The sequence below is a fragment of the Rhinatrema bivittatum genome, chromosome 4 (genome assembly GCF_901001135.1).
Source record: "Rhinatrema bivittatum chromosome 4, aRhiBiv1.1, whole genome shotgun sequence".
In the NCBI taxonomy this organism is placed as follows: domain Eukaryota; kingdom Metazoa; phylum Chordata; class Amphibia; order Gymnophiona; family Rhinatrematidae; genus Rhinatrema; species Rhinatrema bivittatum.
In genome coordinates this window covers 71,230,641-71,257,952 of record NC_042618.1, presented here as the reverse complement: position 1 = coordinate 71,257,952, position 27,312 = coordinate 71,230,641, and the positions used below count along the sequence as shown (strand labels likewise).

The following is a 27,312-nucleotide window of genomic DNA, read 5'->3' as shown; positions in this document are numbered from 1 at the left end:
ATGAATTCATTCACTGCCGGTGGGGGCTGCCCCAGCCCCCACCGGCAGTGAATGAATGCGACCCCTGCGATTCGATGCTCAAGGCAGTCACATGCCGTGACGTCACGGCATGTGACTGCCTTGAGCGACCCGGCCTAGATTGCCTTGAGCGACCCGGCCTAGATTTAACACGCGACCACCCGCCTCGAACTAACGCGCGTCCACCCGCCACCGCCGCCTGGAACAAGCTGCTTTCGGCGCGCATTCATTCACTGCCGGTGGGGGCTGCCCCCACCGGCAGTGAATGAATGCGCGCCTGTGCGACCCGGCCTAGATTTAACACGCGACCACCCGCCGGCCGTCTCGAACTAACGCGCGTCCACCCGCCCCCGCCTGGAACAAGCGCCCACCCGCCCGCGGCCTAGATTTAACACGCGACCACCCGGCTCCCGCCGCCCGCCTGGACCCACGCGGCCCTCCGACAGGTATTTAAAAATTTATTTTTTTTTTTGAATTGCGGGTTATATGAGGAGGCGGGGTATATTAAAACTTTTTTTCATAAATCTTGAAAACCTGCGGGTTATGTGTGTGGGCGGGTTATATACGTGGGCGGGTTATTGTCGTGGAAATACGGTAGTTAGTCTTACTCTTTGTTTCCTATCTTTTAATCAGTTCACAATCCACAACAGTGGTGTAGCCGTGAGTGGGCCATGGTCCACCCACTTAGGGCTGCCCGATTGCAGAGGAAGAGGCCTGCAGGATGGCAGCCACTGTTCCCACCCCGCAGCAGCCAGCGAGAGAGGGCAGTTGTGGGAGCCCATCCAACGATGGCCGAAGACGACCCCTGTGGATGTATGTGTGTGAGAGTGGAGAGCCTGCGTGCATGTTTGTGCCTGCCTATCTGTGTGTGGGAGCCTGAGAAAGAGGGCTTTGTAGACAGAGCATATTAGCAAAAAGTACCCGGTGTTGGGTACTTGGGTTGTCTAGTTCACAACTGATGTACATGCTCAAAACTAAACCAAAGTGGAAATGAAAAATATCCTTTTAATGTATTAAATTAAGAGAAGAGCCTGCAGAGTATTTTCTTTCACAGTGCACCTTCCACTCTTCAGGCCATGACAACTTAACTGACCAACCAATACAAGCTTTTTATATACAGAGATCTTGCAGGAGGGAGCACACATTCATTTCTATGGCAAGCAGAATAACCCTCAGTGAACTAAAAAGATAAATGGAGATGGGAACATTTAGTTAATATGTACAGAGGCAGGAGGACAGTAAAGGATACAGGACTAGTGGATCATTCCATTTGTTTATGTAACCCCCTAAATATATCAAATACTGAGAGGCTCTGACACAATTTGTGTGATTAAGCGTCAGACTCTTGATTTGAGGGTTCTGCAAACTGGGTCGTACAGATGGCAAAATGGACCCGGGTTAGAAGCAGTAAGGTATAGGTTCCTCTTGGGCTAGACAGGGTGATGTCCCTTTGGATCTCCCCTCTATGAACCCTACTCTCTATATCTCCTAAAGTACACCACACACAAAACCCAAACCCACATATAATTCCAAAACCATTAACTTTTATTTTCTGGGAGTTACCAGCCAGCAACTATGTACAAAGATTTTAAAGAGGGTTTCAAAATATAGCTGAATTACTCAGCATTCACAGGCTTCACAACCAAGATAAAAATTTCACAAATGCCAACAGGTTGTTGAGTGCACAGGTTAGAGTACAATTTCCCAGCAATTCTCCCTCTCGTCCAATTACTCCAAGTATCCTCAAAAGGAATCCGTGGTTTACATTCCTAAATTGCTTCCCCATCCCCAAGGGCTCACAACTCAAGCTACCAATAGGATGATCTATCACCATTTTTCCCCAAACGAAACCACGCTCAGTGTTCCTGTAACCAAGGTACTCGCGCAAGTAGGCCCTACTGCACCATCTCATCCCACTTCCTCTGCTCTGATCCCAGCAAGAGTTCTGAACTTCCCTGTTATCTGCCACACGGTGGCACTCAGAGGCATTTCCTTTCTTGGGGAAACCCCACTTCCTCCTTCCCAAGGCACTCCAGGTTCTCAGACTTATCTCCTCTAGAGAAGAAACACCTCATCCACCTAAAGGCCTCTCCCTTTAAGGAGAAGGCCCCTGCAAGGGCCCCCAGCCTAGAAGGGCTGGCTCCCTCAAGAGTTCTACTTCATTCTGGAGGCTCTGCAGTAAACTCCCCTCACCCCCATGAGCCAGATTATAAACCTTCCTAGACCACTCCTCCAGAGGAATTTCCTTTCCAATCCTCTTAAAGGGAACTACAACATCATAACTCCTTGGTATCCTCTGCCTGGAACATCCCCATTCAAATCCATACAGCCGAGTGCCATTCTTTATGCCAGCCAGTGGTGGTTTAGTGGTATTGCAACCCACCCCAGAAAACACTTCCAGGGCTCCCCCGGTGACAAACTTTTAGACATGAACCCAATTTATAGGCATCCCATCACATTTGGAATGTAAGTTATCATTAAGGAATGTGTCACAGAATGCTTTATATAACATTTTTAGCTGTGACACTTTAAGGTACTCTATTTGATATATTATTTTGTAGCCTTGGAGGATAAGCATTCAGTTTATTTTGTTTTAGCACTGAATATTTTGATTATTAATACAGTTTTATTTATTCACAATTATATTCTAACAATTATTTTCGAAACTCACTTCAAATCAAGATCTCATGGCTCTTCTATTTTAAATTGTGATTTTCACTTGCTGAGAAAAAATTTAGGAGTTTATTTCCTGCAAATTGGAATATACAATATAAATTCCAAACCCTACAAGTGTGGCAGAACTTCAGAAAAAGTCCTTTGGTAGTTTTGAACACAGACCAGGGAGCAAATAAGGAAAAAAGATTAAATACTCGACCTGAACATGTTCTTTTTTGCTCATCTAATACTTTGGTATCTATGTATTAGCCTATGTTAGAAACCAGCAGGATAATGTGCATTACCTGTACCGCATGCCATCATTAAAATAGCCATGTTAAACAGAATGCGGCCATTGTGATGCCCTGCAGGCTGCATTATCTGGCCCCGAGATATATGGTCAGTGACTGCAGACTGCAGAAGGCCCGTCACAAGAGGAGGGGGGCCACCATCACCGAAACTCTCTTCCCCTTCACCCCCACCAGAGGAATGTCCCCGTCACCCCCATACCCTCTTACGAAAGCAGGATCAGACCTCGGGGCTCCCACACCCAACACCGCACTCCACCTCCCTCCCAAAGCAAGAAAAGCGTGCTGGGCCCCCAGCCTCACCGAAAGGCAGAGGGAAAGTCTTGACCAGGTTGAGCCCCCACCCAAACCAACCCAAAATGTGGCAAGTAGTGGGGTTGCCAGTTCTTTCCCCTACAAGCTGCACTCACCCCAACCACCCCACCAGGCTCCCGTGAGGGATACCAGCTCCCTCCTGCCACCAAATTCACTCTCTGAATCGTGTGACGGCCTGTTGCCGTGTGTTAATGTGGCCCTCCCTCAAGAGGAAAACTTAACTACACCTCTTGAGTTGTAGTTAATTTTTCCATGTTAGGAGATAGTAAATCTAGCATTAACATACAAAAACACTGTTATTTGAATCATTTTCTCTTTCATTTGCAATAATATTACTGTCAGTAACCCTGCAGTAATGCTAAAAGCACATGCAAATTACATTAACTAATGCTCATTGTACAGGTGCATTCACCAATACTCACATTAATGCACCGTAGCCACAGACAATAAATCTAAAATCCATTAGTACACAGCCCTCCCTCAGAACCTTAAATCCAAAGTTCATACCATATAAAGGGATTAGCACAAAATGTGCCAATGTCAATTTAAAGGTAGATAAAACATTTTATGAGCTGCATTACTGTTATTTGTAGAGGGGAAAAAAAAGGAGTACCTTGTAATATCTAAAGTAGTCACGTTCCAGGAGTTTTTGCAGTTTAGGGAAAAGCTTGTAATTGTTAAAGACATCAATGGTTTCAACATCACAAGTACAATCATCTAAGTAGCCAGTGACCTGTTAAAAATAATTTAAAGCATATGAGTTATTCTCAAAATAAAAATACACACACACACAAATATAAAGAAATAATTTAAGGCCAGATGTACTAAAGTCTTTTCCCGTTTTATCGCAATGGGAAAAATGTATAGTACATCTGGTCCCTTTGTTGCATAAAAACAGACTTTCTAAACAGATACACATCAATGAAATATCTGAACTGAAAACCAAACAGTCTCATGTCCAGTTCAGACTTCTGAGAGCACTTGCTGCACATGGACTATTACTCTTAAGCCATAATTTAATGCATTCTTCTCTATCTGGTAGCCAGATAAGTATTTATCCGGCTAAAAAGCAGCAAACCATGCCAGCTACCCAGATAAGTACTGATTTATTCGGCTAAGAGACAGTGGCTTGACGCTGCCAGATAGGTCAGAACTTATCTGAATAAGTGGCAGTAATTGGCACCATTTACCGAATAAAACCCTAAGGATCTGAAGATTAAGGAGCCGTGCATGAGAGCAAGAACCGTGGGCTCAAGAAAGGTCAGGCACCAGGAGAAGAAGAAGGGAAAGCAGCAGGAAGAAAGTGTAATCAATACAAAAAGAAAATAAAAATGAAAACACATGGCCATGATCTGCCAGTGACCTTTACTGTTTCGGATGCCTCCCCCCCCCCCAGTATTCTGGGCTTTTTTTCACTTTTTAAAAATGGTTTTAAAAGTGCCACTGGAAACTTATCTCCATCTCGGACTCTGAAGTTTCCAGCGCTGAGAAAATAACAGCTGGCCGGGCCAACTCACTGCTCCGTGTCAGGAAATTATGCTTAATGCCCTCATTTGCATGGCACTTCTATGCAGGATCGCTAAGTATTACTCCCCTTTTAGTACACATTTTGTGAGCGTAAAACTTCTTGCTGCATCGGCAGTAAAGTTTAGGGTCAAAAAATGAGCACCGAATTGCAGGCAGGAACGCGCCTTTCTGCATCGGCCTATTAGTTTGTGCCGGAAGCAATGGAGGGTGAAGTGACTTGCCCAAAGTCATGAGGAGCAGCAGCGGGATTTGAACCCTGGCGTCCCTGATTTGCAGCCTGTTTTAACCATTAAGCAGGAGCGAGAAACACATTTTCTTAAAAGGGATGCACTGAGATTAAAATCTTCATGTTTAGAGCACTGCACGGAAGAAGTCCAACCGGAGCTGGTAAACACCAGCCAAAACATTATATTCTACCTAAGAGGCTCTAATATGTCTATCCTATCTCTAAATATCATGTGATTAGAGAAGGCATGTGGAATACTTTACCTAGGGAGGCCAGAAATAATGTAGATAATTTACATTTTAGACGGCACACAAAGACCTGGCTTTTATGCATAAGATATATTTGCATACAACAGAGGCAGTGATGGCAAATCTATCTCATGCAAATTTATTGAGGCTATCCTGAAAACCTGGCCCATTTGTGGCTCTCAAGAACCAGAGTTGGTCATTCTTGCTCTAAACTTTTTCAAAAGTTAATTGGGGTTTACTGTCTTCTTTTTCCTAAATCTGTTTCCCCTTTGTGTCTCCCAAGTGATGTTGCTAAGGATGCTCCAGACAGGTGACCTTTACATTTTCTAGTGAAACAACCTGGGGGTGTGCTACCAGAGCTCTGGAGTTGTGTTTAGATTTTAATTAACATTTTGATGTGTGATGGAGGGTGATATGCACGCTCACTGTTTTTCTCAGAAAAGTTCCTGATTAGACATTGGTGGTCTTCTCCGATTTGTTGGAGCAGTCATAGTGGGCTGTACCCTCATGGTGGCCATCATCTGCTCCTCTTGACTCGCTGCTGAAGATTTGTGGGATAGTCGTCTCCATTTTTGCAAATAAAAATTGCAAATTAAAAAAAAAAAAAAAAAAATCCATCCATGCTTTGGGTCCTTCGTTCAAGAATCTGGAGTAAGAATGTTCTCTAGCTCGGCAGGATACCATAGTGACACTGTTCCAGCTACAAAAAATAGCTAATAGAAGTGTTTCCCTATTCTGATTTTTAATACTGTATCTCTCTTTTATTTATTTATTCAAAAACTTTTCTATACCGTCATTTAGTAATGCACCATCACAACGGTTTACAATTAGGCACGTAAATAATTTTTGTTTGGTGTATGAATTATCTAGGGGGTGCCAATAAATTTTATGGTTACATGTTTCAATAATATACTCTATATGGAAAGTGGATTGGAATTTCCATTTATATGATTAATAGGATAATCATATACATCTTATACTGTCCTCTTAAATTAATACTTGATTATGATAAAATAAAGTAAGCAATTATGTTTTTAGGTGACTTTCTGCTGTGTGTAGGTGTTTTTACTCATCGACCTCACTGTGAAAGGCTTTTTTGAAGAGCCAAGTTTTTAGGCTTTTTTTTTTTGAAGAGTTTTAAATCTTTCATCAATCTTATTTCGAGTGGCATTGTGTTCCATAATATTGGGCCAGCTAGAGATAGTGCTCGCTCTCTAACTTGGGTCAGTTTTGCTGTTTTGACAGAGCTTTATTGGCTGATCTGAGATTTCTTTGGGGAACATGCAATCGTAATGCAGTGTTTAGCCAATCAGCATTTTCGTCATTGATTAGTTTATGAATTGTGCAAAGCGTTTTAAATTGCACTCTTTGTTCTATTGGCAGCCAGTGTAAATCGGCAAGTGTTTGAGTGATATGATCCCTTCTGCTTTTTCCAGTGAGTATTCTGGCAGCCGAGTTCTGTAGTATTTGTAGTGGTCTTAGTGTTGCATATGGTAATCCTAGGAAAAGTGTGTTACAATAGTCTGTGCTGGCGAATATTAGTGCTTGTAGAACTGTTCGAAAGTGTGCTTGAGTTAATAAGGGTTTTAGTCTCCTAAGGACCATTAATTTGGCGTAGCCTTCTCTAACTTTCAGTGAAATGTGTTGCTTAAGGCTGAGTTCTGTGTCGATAATTACTCCTATGTTTCGAGCTTTCTCAGATAGTTCCACTGTTTTATCCTTTTTAAGTTTGATGGGATTCTGAATTATTTCAATGTTTTTTCGTTCAAGATGTATAAATTCTGTTTTTTTCGATATTAATTACTAGTTCCATTTGGTTTAGAAGTTGTTTTATTATATCTAGGTATAACATTGCAAAGTTCAGTGACTTTTCAATTGTTTCTTCTACCGGTAGAATCAGCTGAATGTCATTAGCATATATGTAACGTGTGATACCTAGTCCTGCCAATAGGTGGCAGAGGGGCAGCATGTAAATGTTAAATAGAGTCACCGAAAGTGCTGAACCCTGGGGGACCCCTGTCTTTAGTTCGATTTTGTCAGATATTGTGTTTTTTATCTGTACCTGAAAAGATCTATTGTTAAGGTAGGATTTGAATCATTCGATAGTTTTGTTTTGTAATCCTATTTCTTCTAACGTTTTCAGTGGTACGCTATGGTTTACCGTGTCGAATGCTGCTGACAGATCTAATAATATCATAATGTAGTGTTTTCTTGGGCTTTTCAGACACCCCATACCAACTTCACAACCATACACTCTCATAACCGCAGCAGTAAGTTTATCCCCCCCCCCCCCCCCCCCCCCCAGTTAGGAAAGTCAGAGCCGGCTCTCAGAAATAATAATCAGAATCACAAATGTTATACTGTCCTGGTCTTGATTCGGTGCATGGTAAGTAACAAATCTGGATTGTGCTTCCTTTGGTGAACTGCTGATAAAAGCACCCCATGTATTCGAAAAGGAATTGGGTGAAGACTGAAATTTCAAAGTCCAAGTTTTATAGTCCGAATGAAGCAACTTTGTTAGCTCCACCATCTAATGTTGTAAAGTAGGAGTTTCTCTCAAGATATCCATTTAGCCAAAATACATATTTTTGCTGTGCCCAGACCTTTAACCACAAAACAACAGATCATATTTTGAACATTCAATATCATCAGGCATAATTCCCAAAACAGAGGAATGACAAGAAAGGCAGAAAAATCCTCAAGATAACAGAGATAAATTGAAGTAGTGCCCCCCAAAATTGCTGCATTGGAGCACACTCCCACACCCCATGACTTAAGGTTGCATTGCTAGCTGAACATTTTATATGTGAAAAAGTAGTACAAATACCTATTTGGTGTGCTCTATACTGAGAGACCACAGTTCCATGGAAGATGTGCAGTTGCTGTTATCGCATTAAGACAGACACTACAGATTTGTATACTAACATAATATACTGGTATCTAGGTCATCCTCTCAAATGTCACTTATACACAGTGCCCTTTTTAGAAAAAGTCACTTCACACAGTTTTCCCTTTCAATAGGTATATTTAAAATATCTTCCCTTACGCCAGTCCTTCTTTACCATCCCTTACAGAATATTTTACTCTTAATCCTCTCACACTAATTTAGGAATTCCCCACTGGGTACCATGTCCAGAATATGATTCTCAGAGCCAGTAATCTGGCCCCTACGGTAGTAATCACAGAGCCAGTTTTCTTCCCACGAATCGGAGTCTGTCCCAAATCAGAGAAAATTCAGCTCACATGAATCTTTACTTTAAGTTCTGCCAAGGGCTGAACCATATTCCCTGACACTTAAATCTGACGGTCCCTTTACCAGCACAATCTCATAGTAATATTTTTTAGTTACCAGGTTAAGGAATTTTCTTCTCCCCACTTCCTCAGTATTTTTCCTTCCTGACAATCCCCATTGTTATTTAAGTTTTTTATCTCTCAATCCAAGACTAACAACATTTAGCAGTGTCCCTTTTTTTTAATCTCTCAGAGAAACCTTCTATCTGCCACAGACATTATTGTAAAACCCGTGTATGTCACATCATCCAAGGTTCTGAGCAGCTGCCAAACAAACCTACATAAAATGAAGGTTTTTCAGTCTAAACTGGCTCTTAATGTGCAGAAAGCAGATGTAATCGTCCTTAATAGATTTCCTCTATGCACTTGAGTGCTCAAGCTCTGCCCTGGAAGGGGAAGGAGGAAGTGCAAGGTGCCACAAGGTTGCTGTCCTCTTCCTCCTGCTTCGGAGTGAGAGGAGTCGGTGAGTGAGGGAATCCAGAGGGGACAGGGAGGGAACTATGGGTGCCAAATATTTTAGGTATTGCCACTGGGGATGGGATTATTATTATTATTATTTTTTTATATATATACTGACATTTGATCTCAATCGAGATATCACACCGGTTTACATTCAGGTACTGTAGGTATTTCCCTATCCCCAGAGGGCTTACAATCTAAGTTTTGTACCTGAGACAATGGAGGGTAAAGTGAATTGCCCAAGGTCAAAGGAGCGACAGCGGGACTCGAACCCTGGTCTCCTGGTTCATAGTTCACTGCTCTAACCACTAGGCTATTCCTCCTCCCTTAGTGGCAACAGAAGGAGGGAGGTTCTGGGATTGAGGAAGGGAAGGCGGGAGAAGTTGGGACAGATTCCAGGAACTGGGGAGAAGTAGGAAGGAAGGGAGGGGGGGGGGGGGAGTTCCAGGATCTGGGGGATAGAATTTGAGATTAAGGAAGAGAGGGATATAAATTACAGTGGGGCAATGGGAGAATGGGGGAGACAGGTGCCTGCTGCTCCTTGCATCCCTCCCTAACTGCTCACCCAGTCTGGTATGCACTCTCCCCCAGCTCCGGTTCCTTCTCTCTCACACACACACAAAACACTGCCTCATTCCCTCAGATCCCTTCTCTCTCACACACACAAAACAGTGCCTCATTCCCTCAGATCCCCTCTCTCTCACACACAAAACAGTGCCTCATTCCCTCAGATCCCCTCTCTCTCACACACAAAACAGTGCCTCATTCCCTCAGATCCCTCTCTCTCACATTGACATTCCCCGGTGATCTCTCACTGAGCCTCTCCTAACCTCCCCAAAATGATTCCCCTTTGCTCTGTCTGCTCCAGGCTCCCTGCGTGCTGCCCGGGAGGAGAGCAGCTGGATCAGGAAGCAGAGCGCTGTTAGTGTGCCTGTTGACAATCCTGGCCTGCTTACACACACACACACTTCTCTGGGCTTCCACCCATACCTCCAAAATGAAACTCCAGTTCCCTATAGCTCTGCACTTGTTTTCTTTCTCCTCTTTTAAACAAACACTCACTAAGGGGGCCGATGCAATAAAGTCACGTAGAAAGTGGGCGCTGGGGGAGCAGCTGGAGAGAGGAGAAAGGAGGTCCAGCGCAAGCCGCCACACCTGGGAGAAGCGCTTGGTGAGATCTGCTCCGGGAAGATCTTCGGTTTCGGACCGCAAAGGGAGGCGACCCCGGTGACGAAAGCGGAAGTACCAGCTCCTACTTAAGAGGTAGCTGGCGGCGCACCGCCACCGCTGGCGCGCTGCCTAAGCCGCGCGCTCCGAAGGGGCGCGCGGCTTGGTCCGGCTTAGGCCGGCGAAGGCGGTGAGGCGTCCCACTCTCCTCGCTGCGGAAATAAACTAGCAGTTTCTCCACATCAATCGGTCTTTGATCTCTACAGAACTGTGAGTAAAACTTGAATGTCTCCTGCTAACTGATTTATGCAATGCCTCATACCAAACGAAAAGGAAAGGTTAGGCCAGATGCCTCAACGCCGGCCAAACCAATTCCTGTACAAAGTAGACTGACAGGTTATTACCCACTCACAGCAAAAATGCCTCCGGAGAGCCTCGCTGCTGTAATGGGTGTAGAGCAAACACCTATACTGCCTGGGGATATCACTCTAAGTCCCGGAGCACCCAATACTCCGTCTCCTCCTAAAACTAACCCATGTACCAAAGATCCAGGCTCATGTAGAGAGCGGATTGCGCTACCCGAACTGAGCCCACTTGAGGAGGTAATTGGTGCAGAGAGGCTAACATCAGAAGGAATGGGTGGGAAAGATTTTGCTGACCACCCTGAGGAGAAGACGATTGGAATGAGGTCAGATGGACCTGAAAAGAGATCTGAAATTCCTGTAGGAATGGAACCCATGTCTTCCATGGGAGATATAATCACTCGGGACTTTTCGGGTATATTACCTTCTTCCTCTACCCTGAATACAACATTGGAGAGCCCAAAACAAATATCTTTAGAGACATTGTGGATTACTATGACATCTTTGCAAAAAAATATTGTGATTCTGAATAATAGCATAAAAGAAATCCAATTAGCTTTGATAAATTTAAACCCTCTGGTCTCTAGTAACGGGGTAACATTGAAAAAAGTAGAACAAGAAATAAATGTGATTAAAAATGTGCAGAGCAGTATAATAAAGGGAGAGGAACTGCTCTCTAGGAAGGTAGAAAATCTGGAAAATTCAGCTAGGAATCTGAATTTAAGAGCAGTGAATTTCCCTAAATGTAAATTAATCTCACCTAGGGAACAGTTGAGAAACTATTTCTCTGAAATCTTGCTCTTGCCTATAGATAAACATCCTGTAATAGCGAACACCTTTTTCTTAGGTGCAGAAAAACATGAAGTAAAATCTAATCAGATTAATTCAAGAGACTTTAAATGTCACTGAGTTATTAGAGACGTCATTAAGTGCCCAAATAGAAAACAGAGGAACCCTTATGGTAAAATTCACTCTACCCTCTGATAGAGAAAATATTTTGAAACTTTTTATGACTTATAGGTCCTCTCTCTATCTGGGCCAAAAAATTTGGCTATATCCTGACGTATCAAAAGAGACCCAGTCAAGGAGAAAGAGGTTTATCGCTCTGGCAAATATAGCCAGAACATTTGGAATTCAGGTTATCATTCGGTTCCCATGTAAATGTATTATGAGGGTAAAGGGAGTAAAATACATATATTATGAACCTGAAAACTTAGAAAAATTCCTTGAGGAATATAAGACCCAAGTAGAAGAAGGGGATACACCTAAGCAGGATTGAATATTGGGTTAATTGGATTGGGTTCTGTGTATTCTGTAGTTATGTAATTTTCTTTACTTTTTGATATAATTACTTTATTTGCTTGATGGTGCTCCTCATCTGGTTTCGTAAATGGAATTTAGATGTTTGATTTATGAATTATAAGTTGTAAACATGACCTTATTATTGACATTTGTCTTCCTAAAAAAATTCTCTGGAGTGTCAGGGAATTATATACATGTATGATTTGCTTTGTAGTTCAAAGTTTATAAATAAAGAATTAAAAAAAAAAGAAAGAAAGTGGGCGCTGAACATTGCCCCCTAAGGGGGGGGACGCCATGCAATATTAAAATTAGGGGGTCGGTTTATCTTACCTTACCGGCAGACAGCCACGGAAACAAACACCGATAAACCCGGCGTTGCTTTTCGTTACAGTTTGCCGCTGAAAACCAACGCCGAGTTTATCGGCGTCGGTTTTCCTGGTTGTCCACCGGTAAGGTAAACCGACGCTGATAAAACTCGGTGTCTGTTTTCGTGATGATCCCGACTGTCCATTTTTTTTTTCTTTTCCTTATTTTCCTTTTTTTTTTTTTACTTTTATTTCTCATCTTTTTTTTATGCGCACAGCTATTAACGCCTACTCCTGGCAGACGTTAATAGATGACAGTTAAATGTGCGTCAGACGCACATTTTTTTTTTGCATCGGGAGTGAATGCCTAATAGCGCTCATCACATGCATTTGCATGTGATGAGCGCTATTAGATTCCCTCCGCGTTGGACGCGCGTTGAATAGGCGCTAATCCCTTTATTGCATTAGGGGATTGATTAGCGCCTATTCTACCCGCGTCCGACTGCAGGTTAACAGTGCGCTCGGCTCAGCGCACCGTACTGCATCGGCCCCTAAGCTTCTTACATTCACTTGCCTGAATTCCAGCAGATACATAGACTGACTTTCCTACTTCAGCCCCGTCTGCCTCCTGCCTCACCTCTTTCAACGATTCTCCCACTCCAGGGTCAGTGGCATCTCTAGACAAAAGCTCTAGGTGGCTGCCTAAAGTGCCACGGTCCCAGGGGTGGCAGCATGACTGAGCAGGAACGGCAGCAGTGATAGGGCCAACTGGTTGGAGGAGGGGAAGACAGTACCTGCAGGAAGAGATGGCAACTCGGGCACCCCTCCCCCCCCCCCCCCCCCCCCCCCAATCCTTGTGCACAGCAGCTGATGTCATCCTTGGTAGTCTGGAATTCCTCAAGCGTGCAGATGCAGCAGAGCAGCTCATGCTACCTACTGCGTGCACACTCTGGGATGAAAGGAGCAGGTCAGCATGGGAAGGAGGAGGAAGAAATATCCTGACCAATTAGACTGCGTGGAAGCAGAAGAGGGGACAGGCAGGCCACTTGCAGGCAGTGTGCAGCAGCTTCTTCCTTCTACAGCTTGGGGCCATCGTCGGATGCTGGTCTGCGACTGCCCTTGGAGGCTGACCAGGCGCTGCTTGCACAGGAGGAGGACTGAAAGCCAGGCTGCAGGTAAGCCAGCCAAGAACCTCCTTCCCTGCCTGCAGCAAAAAAAAAAAAATATATATATCAGGGGCTGTCTCTGCCCAGAGCAGGACAGAGATAGCTGAGCTGCTAGATCCCGCAGAAGTTCCTGCTCATCTTCCTACAGTATGCGGAGCAGTACCTTCCAGGCCTCCCTGTTCTAGCTGTTCCAGGCCCATTTGTTTTTTCTGAGATAAAAGGGCTCGGCCAGAGAGCAGAGGTGGGGAGATAGAGACAGAACAGCCCCGAGGGGTCCATCAAGCCCAGCATCCTGTTTCCAACACTGGCCAATCCAGGCTACAAGTACCTGGCAAGTACTCAAAACTAAGTCTATCCCATGCTACTGATGCTAGTAATAGCAGTGGTTATTTTCTTAGTCAAATTGATTAATAGCAGGTAACAGACTTCTCCTCCAAGAACTTATCCAATCCTTTTTTAAACCCAGCTACACTAAATGCACTAACCACATCCTCTGGCAACAAATTCCAGAGTTTAATTGTGCATTGAGTGAAAAAGAACTTTCTCCGATTAGTTTTAAGTGTGCTAGATGTTAACTTCATGGAGTGCCCCCTAGTCTTTCTATTATCCGAAAGAGTAAATAACAGATTCACAGGCAGTGAATCATCACAGGATATCTGGCAGTAGCAGGACTTAGGAGAGGATCTTTGAAGCTTCAGGTCAATGGTAGGATGGGGAGAGGAGAGAGTAGGGATTCATATATTTGGTGAGGAGGGTGGAAGATCAGGAAGTTGGATATGGGGGAGAGAAGCTGAAGACTCAGTGATTGGGGAAAGAGGAAGAGCTGTAAAGCAGCTAGGAGAGGAGGAGAGAATAAGAACTTCGCTACTGTTTGGGGGAGTAGGGATTCGGCTATTGGATGGAGGGGAAAGGATCCCAAACATGAAATTAGATACGGCAGAAAGAGACACATCAGGGCACGAAGGGGGCTGATCCTGGGAAGTGAAGGTCTGGCTGCACTGGGGATCAGGGGAGAGGATATGACACAGGATGAGGAAGTTTTCCAGAGATGGTAGAGGGAGGGGAGACCAAATCTGGGATGGGTGAAGCAGAGAGAAAAGAGGCAGGGAGATAGGATCCAGGATGGAAAGATGGGGGATTGTGGGTGAGGAGAGGTTCTTGGGTCATTTTCTTGTTGTTGACAAGTTTAAATGCAGAAGGGTAGCTGTGGTTAGGGCTGTTCAGCTTGGAGAAGAGATGGCTGAGAGATATAATAGAGGTCTTTTTGAGGACACTGGTAACATATAATGCAAATATAGGGGGTCTGAGCCAGCATGCATGCAGCCCACCTCTTATCCTTTTATCTAGGAAACCCATGCAGGGGGCAGGCCACAGCTGGGCCTGTAAGTGCATAATCCCCACACTTGCTTGCTTTGTGTGTTCATTAAGAGCGACAGCACTGTCAGGCGCATACCTGGGCAAATCTTATACCATTGGGGAGGTCAGGAACTGGATAGCAAAATTTTTAAAATGTTTATGGGGGTTTCACTTGCCACCATGTAACACTACTTATATCCAGGGAGCCCAGGCAGCCTTCTGCTTTTTCCTCTCTTTCTGCTGGGATCCCTTCTTCACAGAACATACCCCTTTCCGCCCTTTGCCCCTCCAGAGCCCGTGTACACCGCTTTCTCGTGCCTCAGGCTCCTCAGCAGGTAGTTGTGGGTTGTTGTTTTTTTTTTTTTACCCCTCCTACTGCAGGTGCGGAGCTTAAACATGTCCTCTCTCCATTCTCAGCCAACCCACCGGTGCTTAGGGTGTGCAGTTGCTGCCTGCTCTCCACTGCAACGCAGGAGTTAGACTTAGGGTTCATGCTGATTCCCCCCCCCAACGCAGGAGTTAGACTTAGGGTTCATGCTGATTTCCCCCCACCCCACCCCGGAGTTAGGGTTCATGCTGATTTCCCCCCCTGGTTTCAGGCAGATGGGATGGGAGATATCAGATGCGCTCCCCCCCGCCCCAGCTCGCTCTCTTCTTCGCTTTCCTGATTCACCAAGCTACAAAAGGTCAGCATTACGTCACTAAAAGTCTGCACCTCACGCTCCCTCTTTCGCACTCAATAGATCTTGTTGCGTGCAAAAGAGAAGAAAAAACTCCCGGGCTGTCAGTACCATAGCCAGGAAGGCTACATACAACCTGTCAACGTCCCCTTTAACAGGACGGAACGCTACCAACAATGCTGAGGTAAGTGAAAACTATGATCAACCCGGGCCTAGCCCACATCTGAAACAGGTGTGCCGGGGAAAGTAAGGTGAGGCATGGGAAACTGGTTTAAAACACACACACACACACCACGTTTAAGAAAGTCATCCTACATACACATGTACAAAAAAAAAAAAAATCATATCACATGCATAAGTAGGATACCGATTAGAACTTGTAAATATGGGTCTCACCAATGAGGTGCTGAAGAGGACTGCTGTGACTCCTTCCCAGTTACAACTTGTTTTTGTACATAACTTATCCCACTGCACTGGCAAGAAAGAGCCCCTTGCAAGCAAAACACTGCCACTTTCAACTGAAGATGAAACTGTTCTTTCGTGGGACCAAAATCGGAGCTATACCACGGCGATCCACTATGCTGTGCACTTAAAAAAAAAAAACCAAAACACCTTGCTGTCCAGTCTGACAGGAAGGAGTTTTAGAAAACTTACCTGGCAGAAGCACCTTTGTGATGCTGAGCCCGCGACTTCCTGAGCAGAGGAACCCCGGGCAGTCCCCAAGGCGACAGCGCAACACAGGAACGCCAGGAGCCGCATGGTCTTCTCCGCCGCCCGCTTCCCCCTTTAACGCCCCGACAATAGCAGGGCAGCTCCCGGCAACCGCCTGAGACCCAAGTGATAGCTCGGAAAACTGACGAGTCCTTCGGCAGGAGTCAGCCCGCCCCCCTCTCACACGAGCGGAAGCGGAGAGCTGCCGAAGCCCAGCCCAGCCCTGGCAGACGTGCAGGACGAGGGCTGCTGCAGCCACCACAGGCCCAGCCTTGGTAGACGTGCAGGGCTGCTGCTGCACCTCCGCTTCCATTTCCTGCCTTCTCTTCCTTCCCTCTGGCCAGTGTTAATCACTACTCGCCCCTTATTCACGCTTACACTTTTATCTTTTTGTTCCCTGCACTGTTTAGCAATGCTTTGACATGAGGCCTGCCTCCAGGAACAGGAAGAAGGGGAAAACCTGCCGTCCAGTTACCCAGCAAGCAATGAATCAATTAGCCTGCTCTCTTCTGTGTGCCTGATCTGCCATGGAAGAGCAGAAAGAAGGCTTTATTTTCCCCTTCACTTCTTTTTTTCCACTTAGGAATGATAGTCTTATGAGACGAGGGCTCCTTTCCCCCTGCATTATGAGACCTTCCTGAGGCAAGGGAGAGGGAAAAGGGCAATACGGAAGAGTGGGCGTATTCTCTCCTTTCTCCCCAGTACATTTTTTCAGTTTCTCCTTTTTAAATTTGTCTCAAGGTACCTTAGCACAAATTGTTTCCCCTCCCACCACTGTTAGAGTTATTTCCTGTTAGGTTTATTTCTCCGCCTTAAGTTACCCCTCTGCATCCCTCCTTTTAACATGGTAGATCTGGTAGCAAGCCAGGGAGGATCCCCCATGTGCTGCTACATCCCATGTCATGGTCATCACAGGGCTCTCTGGCTTCCAACACCCAACTGGAGAAAACACAACTACAAGAAGATAGGACCTCTCCTCAGTCCTGCACCTCCCACCCAATTGGACACGGGTAAGTTGGTGGGCATGCAGGAGGGACTTTGGCCCAGTCTAGGCGTGCCATGGCCAGGTAGGAAGTGAGTGAGAAGGCCTGAAGGGAGCATAACAGCACTGGCCCTTTGCGGATTCTACTCTCTGCTCAGATCCCACCCTGGAGAAAAAGAAAAAGGGGTTGAGAGGCAAGGTTAACGTAACCCAAGTGAGGACTATTGCCCCACCAACTGTCTCAGCAGTCTCTGGCAAGGAGCCTGCCACACCCAATCCTGTTTTATTCATTGTGGTTGTTAGCCCTGCCCAAGCTACGTGGGCAATCCTTTCCAGGTCATCAACTGGAAGGGAAACCCCTTCCAAGAAGCCAGAGGGGAAAAGAGAGAAAAACAAGATATGCTAATACATCTATCCCAGCAGGGGTTGGGATCACTAGATATGAAATCCCCTTCTTCAGGGGGAGTGGGACTGCAGCGACCACCAACTCACCCCATAGCAGCTCCATCATCATGGTTTATTTATTTATGACACGCTTTTCCACAAAGAGAGTTTAAAGCGAGTTACATTTAATAGTCAAGACACATTACAATAGGTCATGCAGTGAGAGAAACCAACATACGGGCCGATACAGTATGTTGGTTTACCGTATATCAGCCCGGTGGAGCGCACTGTTAGCCTGGGTTTGGACACGCGTTTTCGACGCACTAGCTTTATCCCTTATACAGTAAGGGGTAATAGCGCGTCGAAAACGCGCGGCTAAACCCCCCCCCCCCCCCCCCGAAACTAATAGCGCCCGTAACATGCAAATGCATGTTGATGAGCCTATTAGACATTCCCACGCGATACAGAAAGCAAAATGTGCAGCAAAGCTGCATATTTTACTTTCAGAAATTAACGCTTGCCCAAAGGCAGGCGCTAATTTCGGCCGGCACTGGGGAAGTGTACAGAAAAGCAGAAAAAAACTGCTTTTCTGTACACCCTCCGACTTAATTTCATAGCGATAATAAGTCGGAGCCCCAAAAATAAAAAACAATTTTAAATTTTAAAAAAAAATTGTAAATGTGCCCGCAGCCCGTGGGTCGGAAGACGGATGTTCAATTATGCTGGCGTCTGTTTTCCGATCCTGTGGCTGTCAGCGGGCATGAGAACCGACGCCGGAAAAATTGAGCGTCGGCTGTCAAACCCGCTGACTGCTGCCACTTCTGTCAAAAAGGAGGCGCTAGGGACACACTAGTGTCCCTAGCGCCTCAGTAGTATAATGGGTACACGATCAATCAAACTGATTGACAGGTGAGATAAGGATGACAGCAGCCAATCAGCGTTCACTTCCGGTCTAAGCCCCGCCCACGCCCCGCCCACTCCCCATAGAAGTGAATGGGGGCGTAGCCACGCCCCCTCCCGCCTCCTCCCGCCCTCGACCACGCCCCCAACCACACCCCTTCCGCCACAGGCCCCACCCCTTCCGCAGCCAATCAGCGTTCACTTCCGGTCTAAGCCCCCGCCCACTCCCCATAGAAGTGAATGGGGGCGTAGCCATGCCCCCTCCCACCTCATCCCGGAAGGGGTGTGGTTGGGGGCGTGGTCGAGGGCGTGGTCGAGGGCGGGAGGAGGCGGGAGGGGGCGTGGCTACGCCCCCATTCACTTCTATGGGGAGTGGGCGGGGCGTGGGCGGGGCTTAGACCGGAAGTGAACGCTGATTGGCTGCTGTCATCCTTATCTCACCTGTCAATCAGTTTGATTGATCGTGTACCCATTATACTACTCGCCTCCTTTTACCTTGGGCCCTCATTTGAATATTTTTTTTTTTTACTAAATCGCACGCCCAGAAGAGTGGCCTGTGCGCATGTCCCGCTTTCCCGCACTTCTTTCTGTATCGGCCTGATAGATTGTTAATATATGGATGTCCAAATTCTCTGAGGTCATACAGTCATGACATAAAGGGGGAAGAGAGGCTGCATCTTCCTAGAATAGGACCCTATTCTAGGAAGATGCAGGATATTCACAATGAATATGCATGAGATGAATTTGTATATACTGAGTCTCCGTATATGCAAATTTGTCTCATGCATTTTCATCGTGGACACCAAGAAGATCTGCTTTCTTAGTGGAAGGGAGTGGGCAGTGGAGTGCCTCAGGGATCTGTATTGGGACCTGTACTTTTCAATATATTTATAAATGATCTGGAAAGAAATACGACAAGTGAGATAATCAAATTTGCAGATGATACAAAATTGTTCAGAGTAGTTAAATCACAAGCAGATTGTGATAAATTACAGGAAGAACTTGTGAGACTGGAAAATTGGGCATCGAAATGGCAGATGAAATTTAATGTGGATAAGTGCAAGGTGATGCATATAGGGAAAAATAACCCATGCTATAGTTACACAATGTTAGGTTCCATATTAAGAGCTACCACCCAAGAAAGAGATCTAGGCGTCATAGTGGATAACATATTGAAATCATTGGTTCAGTGTGCTGCGGCAGTCAAAAAAGCAAACAGAATGTTGGGAATTATTAGAAAGGGAATGGTGAATAAAACAGAAAATGTTATAATGCCTCTGTATCGCTCCATGGTGAGACCGCACCTTGAATACTGTGTACAATTCTGGTCGCCGCATCTCAAAAAAGATATAGTTGCGATGGAGAAGGTACAGAGAAGGGCGACTAAAATGATAAAGGGGATGTAACAGCTCCCCTATGAGGAAAGACTAAAGAGGTTAGGACTTTTCAGCTTGGAGAAGACACGGCTGAGGGGAGACATGATAGAGGTGTTTAAAATCATGAGAGGTTTAGAACGGGTAAATGTGAATCTGTTATTTACTCTTTCAGATAATAGAAAGACTAGGGGGCACTCCATGAAGTTAGCATGTGGCACATTTAAAACTAATCGGAGAAAGTTCTTTTTCACTCAACACACAATTAAACTCTGGAATTTGTTGCCAGAGGATGTGGTTAGTGCAGTTAGTGTAGCTGTGTTTAAAAAAGGATTGGATAAGTTCTTGGAGAAGGCCATTACCTGCTATTAATTAAGTTGACTTAGAAAATAGCCACTGCTATTACTAGCAACAGTAACATGGAACAGACTTAGTTTTTGGGTACTTGCCAGGTTCTTTTGGCCTGGATTGGCCACTGTTGGAAACAGGATGCTGGGGTTGATGGACCCTTGGTCTGACCCAGTATGGCATGTTCTTATGTTCTTAAAATGCAGCCACCCGCATTCTGACAGGCTTGTGCTCATTAAGCCATTCCTGTTATTAAAAATATGCACTAATGGCTAAAGGTTAGATGCAGATGCTGATGGTTGCCTGCCTTAGCTGGAACTCTCCAGTGGTACTCTGGGAGTAGAATTTGGCTTTCTTTCTTAGATTTTCTTGCTGGAATTTTAAAGTAGTGCTTTTGTATTTCTTTTCTGCTGTTGCTTTTGATTTTTTCATTGGGTATTATCATGTCACTGCTTTGTGGTGTTCATGTCACTATTGTTGCTGTATTAATCTCTTTGTTGCTGGTTTGTTCCTCTCACTGTTTTGGGGTATTATTGCCACTTTACCAGCTTACTTGCCCATAATTCAGTGCTTTGTGGTGTTTATGTCACAATTGTGTATTTGAGTTCCCTGACATCCCCCCTCCTGCTCCGCTCTGCACCAGGAGTGCCAAAGGAATAATCTTCCAGAACAACTGCATTTAGCAATCTGTACTGAATCATTTTAAGAAGCTGTTAACCTACTTGTGTCAGTTGGCGTTTTGGTCTGAGGTAGTAGGAGCCACTAGAATTACCTTCTCTGGATGGACCTCTATCCGTCGGTGTTATGGTTTTGAGGTGTTTGGGTGGATTCTTGGGTGCTGCAGTGATGGCCACTCCCACGGGGAGGAGCCCCGTGAGGAACTGCAGTACCAGGCTAGACTCAGAATGCAAAAACACAGAGATAGGTTTTATTATACAGCTTGTAGTTGTCACCAGAGGTGGCAGTAGTGAGTAGATTCTTGCAGTAGCAGTCTTGGGATCCTCGGCTGAGGAGACCCATCCCACAATGGTGGTGTAGGGAGCTCTGTGTTGCGTTCGTGCCTGTTCTCGCCCTTGCTCCACCCTCTCTACCTTTGTGGCGACTCCCTTTGGCTCTGATGGACAGATGCTGCCGCGGCATCTCCTCGCTGCTTCTTCCCGGAATCCCCGGGTTGGCCTGATGCTGCGGATCCGCCATGTTCCTGATGACGTAAGGGCGCACGCGCGCTCCAGAGTTTGTACCGGCAAGGGCGCGAACCTCGGGGGCGTCACCCCGTAGTGACGTCATCCGCTTCCAATTTAAAAGGTCTTCGTTTGCTACTACGAATCGAGTTAGCAAGGAGGAAACTTCTCTGCTGCTCTGCCTCCACAGATTTACCAAGGGGTTCTCGCTCCTCGGGGGCCCCGCTCTCTCTTCTTGATTTCAGAATGCTAGACGGGATCCGGTACTTGCTCCTCGAGGGCCTACATCCCTGAATGCTCAGAAGACTCCTTACTGCCTGGAAGCGTTCGCAGACGCGAACTCTGTGAGTTCTATTACAGATAGGAATCGATAATCACTCCACGAGGTCCTATGTTCCTAATCTCTGAAGACTCCCTTCTGTCTAAGACGTTATCGCAGGTACGGAGATCGTGAGTTACTATTGCAGATAGGAATCGGTACTCGCTCCACGAGGGCTCATGTTCCTAAAACCCTTCATAGACTCTCTTCTGTCTCAGAAGCTATTGCATACCTATTTCTGGTACATTATTTATTTATTTAGAATTTTTATATACCGAATTTCTTGTTGGGAAACAAATCAGTCCGGTTTACAGGTAACAACAATAATGCCGCGGGACGGGAAACAGTGCCCCAGGCTTTACAAGAAACATATTAAACAAGGCTTTACATAACATAATGAATAGTAACGATTCAAGGAAACTTCATAAGGTTACTTCTCTGGGTTAGGGACAAACTGGATGGTTTTAGATAAAGATGAACTAAGTCTGGTTAAATTTTTAACTTGGTTAGATTTCCCTGAAGTGTACAGAATAAATACAATATAAAAATAAAGTAAAAATTGGAATTGAAATTAACTACTTAAATGAGGTAAAAATACAATAACATGTAACAGATAAATAAAGAAGCGAAGGCAGATTGTGTAACGAAGTCTTTTGGGTGGTGAAATCTGGAAACACAAGTGATCCAGCTATCATAGAGTGATCTAAGTCATAGAGTAACATAAGGCATAAACAATAGGGAAATGAGGTGACATAATTTTATGAATTAACATAAGGCCTAAACATTAATGTCTTAAGTTGACATAAGTCATAGAGTAACATGAGGCCGTCATAACATTACTCTTACAGATTGCAGATAGGAACCAGTACTCGCTCCACGAGGGCCTATGTTCCTAAAACTCTCCAAAGACTTTCTTCTATTCCAGAAGCCATCTCATACATAGATATTGTGAGTTCTTATTCCAGACTGCATATAGGAACCAGTACTCGCCTACGGCTCCTGTTCCTGAATATACAGAAGACTCTCTGTTGCATAGAAGCCATTACAGATATCTACAATTTTGAGTGTATCATCTACTACTGGTTATGTATCCAGTATACCCTGTCTACTCACTACTTATAGTCTCTCTCTACAGCGCAGCAACCCAGAGATCGCAGTTCCAGTATCTGAGGGACTTCAGCCCTGCCGGGCAACCCAACTCACTACTGCCACCTCTGGTGGTTCTACTTCCTGTCTAATAAAGAACTATCTGTGTTTGTCTCCATACTCCAGCCTAGCCGGTGGTCCCTCTCAGGATATCCTCCTGGGGGTGCTGTCATCTGCCATTGGCCCAAGGATTCACCAGTTTTCACTAAGTGTCTATTCCTTTCACTACTAGAGTGGTATCATACAGACTGCCACTCTGTGGGAGCCAACCCACAACAGATCATTGACCCCGCCTATGAAGTATTACAGACTACTCACCCCTCCCTTCTGGAGGAGGTGATCCATAACAGATTGCTAACTCCTTAGCAGATTCACAACAGATTGCTAACTCCGCCCCCCCCTGGCGGCGTGATCACTAACAGATTGCTAACTCCTCCCCCTCGGGGGATCTGGTCAATAACAGATTGCTAGCTCCTCCCCCTCGGAGGAGCTGGTCAATAAAACTCCAATGCAGATTTCCAATATGGACCTGTAGGTGAGACAGACTGGTAGAGATTAGATTACTCACAACTCTGTAGCTGTAATGGTGGAATTCCCAGCAGGTAGAAGTAGATGGTTTGTAGGCACCAAGGTAGACAGCGCAGGCCCTCGAGGAATGAGTACCTGGATACTGGATAGGCACCCGGAAATAAGCATAGGGCCCCCGAGGAGCGGGTACCCAAGTTAGTAGAACCCCAGAGGGTAGAGAGAGAGCTTCCAGCAGCAGCAGGAAGTGGTAGAGCAGCTTAGACCAGATGAGTCCAATCCTTGCTAACTCAAAGTCAGTCAGCAAACAGGGCAGGCTAAATACCCGGATGGCGTGATGTCACTCCAGGGGGACGCCCCCGAGGCACGCGCCATGACTGGAATAAAGACATGGGTGGTGCGCACCCTAGGAGACCCTCAGGTGCAACATGGTGGAATGCCTTGCCATAGCCATTCCGGGGATGCCAGGGAGTGTGGCTTGCAGACGCGGCGGTCGCCATCTTCCCGAGGCTGGTGGAGAAAGTGAGAATTGAGGTGAGGCTCAAAGGACGAAGCCATCTGAGTCCGACGGATGCAACAGTACCCCCCTTCAAAGGGCCTCCTCCAGACCCCCTACCTGGTCTTGGTTTCCAAGGATGCGATCGATGATACTGATTCCCACAAATTATTTTCTGGTCCATAACCCTCCCATGACAGGAGGTATTCCCAAACTCTGCCTCTCTTCCTTACGTCAAGTATTGCTTCTACTTTGTACTCGAGGTCCTCTTCTGCCTCGACAGGAGGAGGATCTGGTGTCTTGGTGCTGAATTTGTTGAGAATGAGTGGTTTCAGTAGTGAGACATGAAATGCGTTATGAATCTTCATTGCTGGGGGAAGTCTGAGACTGTAGGTGAGGTTGCCCAGACGGAGGATGGGAAAAAGTCTGACATAGCATGGAGCGAAGCGAGCTGAAGGTAGCTTGAGTCTGAGGTGTTTTCTAGACAGCCAGACTTTATCACCAGGCTTGAAGTCATGAGCCTTGCAGTGATGAGCATCATAGCCCTTTTTAGCTCGGTGTCCAGCTTTATGGAGCATCTCCTTAATCTTCTCCCAAAGTTGTTGAATCTCATTGGCAGTAGATTGAGCTGCCGGGGATGACACTGGCAGTGGAAGTGGTAAAGGTGGTGAAGGTAGTCGTCCGTATACCACTTCAAAAGATGTAGCTGAATGGGAGTTGATGGCGAACTCGGCCCATGGTAACAGTTCTGACGGAGGCCGGCTGGAGCTTTGCCAATACCAGCCCTCGTTCCCCGCAGATTGAGCCCGTGGGTACCGGGGCTGGCTGGAGTTAGGTGAGCCTCTGTCTGAGGTCTTTTGATGGACGAAGAGGAGGTCAGCCAGGGACCAGCAGTGGTAAGAGTAGCAAGTCTGATCTGGACGGGACGGAGTCCCAGAGACCCGGGCGCCAAATGGAATGAGAGGCAGACAGGGCGCCCGAGTAAGAACAAGCCGAAGCCTGAGAAGCCAAGTCCAGAATGAGTATAGCAGAGGCGTCCTTGAACAAGCTGGAGTCAGGGCAGGCGGCAGGCAAGGTAGCGTGGTAAGGCAAGGCAGTGGCCAAGTCCAGGAGATAATCAATGTCGTAGTCGGGCAAAGCAGAGGTCAAGTCCAGGAGATGATCAATAGCGTGGTCAGGCAAAGCAGAAGTCGGGTCCAGGAGATGATCAGCGTGGTCAGGCAAAGCAGAGGTCGGGTCCAGGAAATGATCAGTAGCGTGGTCAGGTAAAGCAGAGGTCGGGTCCAGGAGTCAATCCGTAGAACAAGTAGAGTAACACAGAACAAGGGAGAGTATTGCAACTAGGATCAGGAACACGGACAAGACAGGAACCAGGAACATGAAGAAATCACCAGAAGAAGCAACAAAGTGCACGACCAGTGTGTAGACCTGTTGCAAAGGCAACTAACTGTGGCTGGGCCCGGCCTTATATACCGGGACCCAGTGACATCATCATCCAGGGCCACGGGTTACTTTCCTGCCACGGACCCTTTAAAGGAAGAGGAGATGCGTGCGCACCTAGGGAAGGGGACAGTGCGGGAAGGCGGTGTCTCTCTGCGGACCATGGGCATCAGTCACGGAGACAGGAGCACCGGGGGTGGCCCGAGGTCATAAGTGGTGGCCCATGGCCATGAGAGAAGTGGAGCCAGACAGTGGAGCAGGCAAAAGAGGGTAAGAGGGCCTGGCCGCGGGCCTGCCATGGCCGGCACACGCAACAAAAAGATCTGGGAGTGATAGTAGATATTCAATTGAAATTGTTTGTTCAGTGAGCTGTGGCAGTCAAAAAAGCAAACAAAATGTTAGGAATTATTAGGAAGGGAATGGCAAATAAAACAGAGAATGTCATAATGCCTCTGTATCGCTCCATGGTGAGACTGCACCTTGAATACTGTGTGCAATTCTGGTCACTGCATCTCAAAAAAGATATAGTTGCACTGAAGAAGGTACAGAGAAGAGCGACCAAAATGATAAAGGGCATGAGGAAAGGTTAAAGAGGTTAGGGCTCAGCTTGAAGAAGAGACAGCTGAGGGGGGGGGGGGGGGGGGGGATATGATAGAGGTCTATAAAATCATAAAAGGACTCAAATGGGTAAATATGAAATGGTTATTTACTCTTTTGGATAATACAAGGATTAGGGGGCACTCCATAAAGTTAGCAAGTAACACATTTAAAACAAATTGGACAAAATTCTTTTTCGCTCAATGCACAATTAAGATCTGGAATTCATTCTCAGAGGATGTGATTAAGGAAGTAGTGCAGCCGGGTTTAAAGAGGCTTGGATATGTTCCCAGAGAAGTCCATAAACTGCTATTAATCAATAGGGAATATCCACTGCTTGTTGCCGGCTTTAGTAGCATGGCATCTATTTAATGTTTGGGTATTTGCCAGGTACTTGTGACTTGGATTGGCTGCTGTTTGAGACAAGATACTGTGCTTGATGGACCCTTCCTCTGACCCAGTATGGCATTTCTTATGTTCTTATCTTTATTGCCTGTGAGGTGATGTATTAATTATTAACATAGGAATCAATTGTATTTCAAAGGAAAATTCTAGTTCCTGTAGGCAATAAGCTACATATGTCATAAAAGCTCTGGAGGGGGGGGGGGGGGGGGGGGACAGGGACCCTTTTATGATCAATACACATGTGAAAGGTATATTCTAGAGCGGTGACGGGGCAGAGAGGCGACTTTAAAAGGGCACGCCCCAATATGTCGTCCTTCTTAAGACTGTCATTATTCATAAGTATTATATTGCATTTTGGCTTTAGTGTTATACATAGTGTCTGCAAGACAAAAGCAGCATGAAAAGAATGTGCTGGAAAAAGGCTAGTGTATCATGGAAAGTTACTGCGATATGTGAAAGTGTGCCGAAGGCCAGTGCCAACATTCCAGCCCTGCTGTAGGCTCATCTTCCACAATGATAGTATTTGCATATTAAAATAAGGAATTTACATATAAGCCATTTAGAGAAATGTTTCCCTTTAATAACCAGTTAAAGAAATGTTTTGCCAACTAAGAGGGAAATGCATCAAGCCACCTTCGTGTGCTAATGCGTTCTATATTGCATGTGATACGCAATATTTTACATCTCCCCGCCCAGGTTACCCATCCTATTACAATGACCTTCTTTGAATGCAATTTGTATGCATGAATAATCGGGGTCTGAACCCCGCCACTTGCCTCAGTTACATCGGCATCACTTTGGAAAATGCTTGGGGGCATCCTGGCCCCGACGAGGGATCCACTACTTAATCTGAAGTTTCGGGCAGTGCGGGAGGGTGCCGCAAAGGGGGGGGTGGGGTGGGGCTCGGGACCCTAATTTTTTGTTTTTGGAGGGTAGATATGGGAAGGGGGGGCAGAACCCTAATTTTGCTGTGAGGAGTGGATATGGGAAGGGGGGACTGGCACCCTATTTTTTCCCGGGGGGGGGGGGTATGGGAAGGACAGCCATGACCCTATGTTTTATTGATGACTTGGAGAGGGGGGGGCCAGTATTTTATTTATTTATTTATTTAAGGTTTTTT

At 45.9% G+C, this 27,312-nt stretch overlaps 1 protein-coding gene across 4 annotated transcripts in view; it reads right to left on the bottom strand.

The window, feature by feature from the left end:
- The window catches only part of ERO1A (endoplasmic reticulum oxidoreductase 1 alpha), a 76,872-nt gene extending 60,468 nt beyond the window's left edge, over window positions 1-16,404 (bottom strand). For 2 of the 4 annotated variants that reach the window (XM_029598318.1, XM_029598320.1), the window contains exons 1-2: window positions 16,040-16,403; window positions 3,910-4,029 (exon numbers count right to left, since the gene is read on the bottom strand). In XM_029598318.1, the coding sequence (XP_029454178.1) occupies window positions 3,910-4,029; window positions 16,040-16,144 (225 nt within the window). In that variant the 5' untranslated portion in view covers window positions 16,145-16,403. Of the gene's footprint in view, window positions 1-3,909; window positions 4,030-16,039 lie in introns of all 4 variants that reach the window. The other 2 variants (XM_029598321.1, XM_029598317.1) reach the window with 2 other exon arrangements.
- Window positions 16,405-27,312: the final 10,908 nt, after the last annotated feature.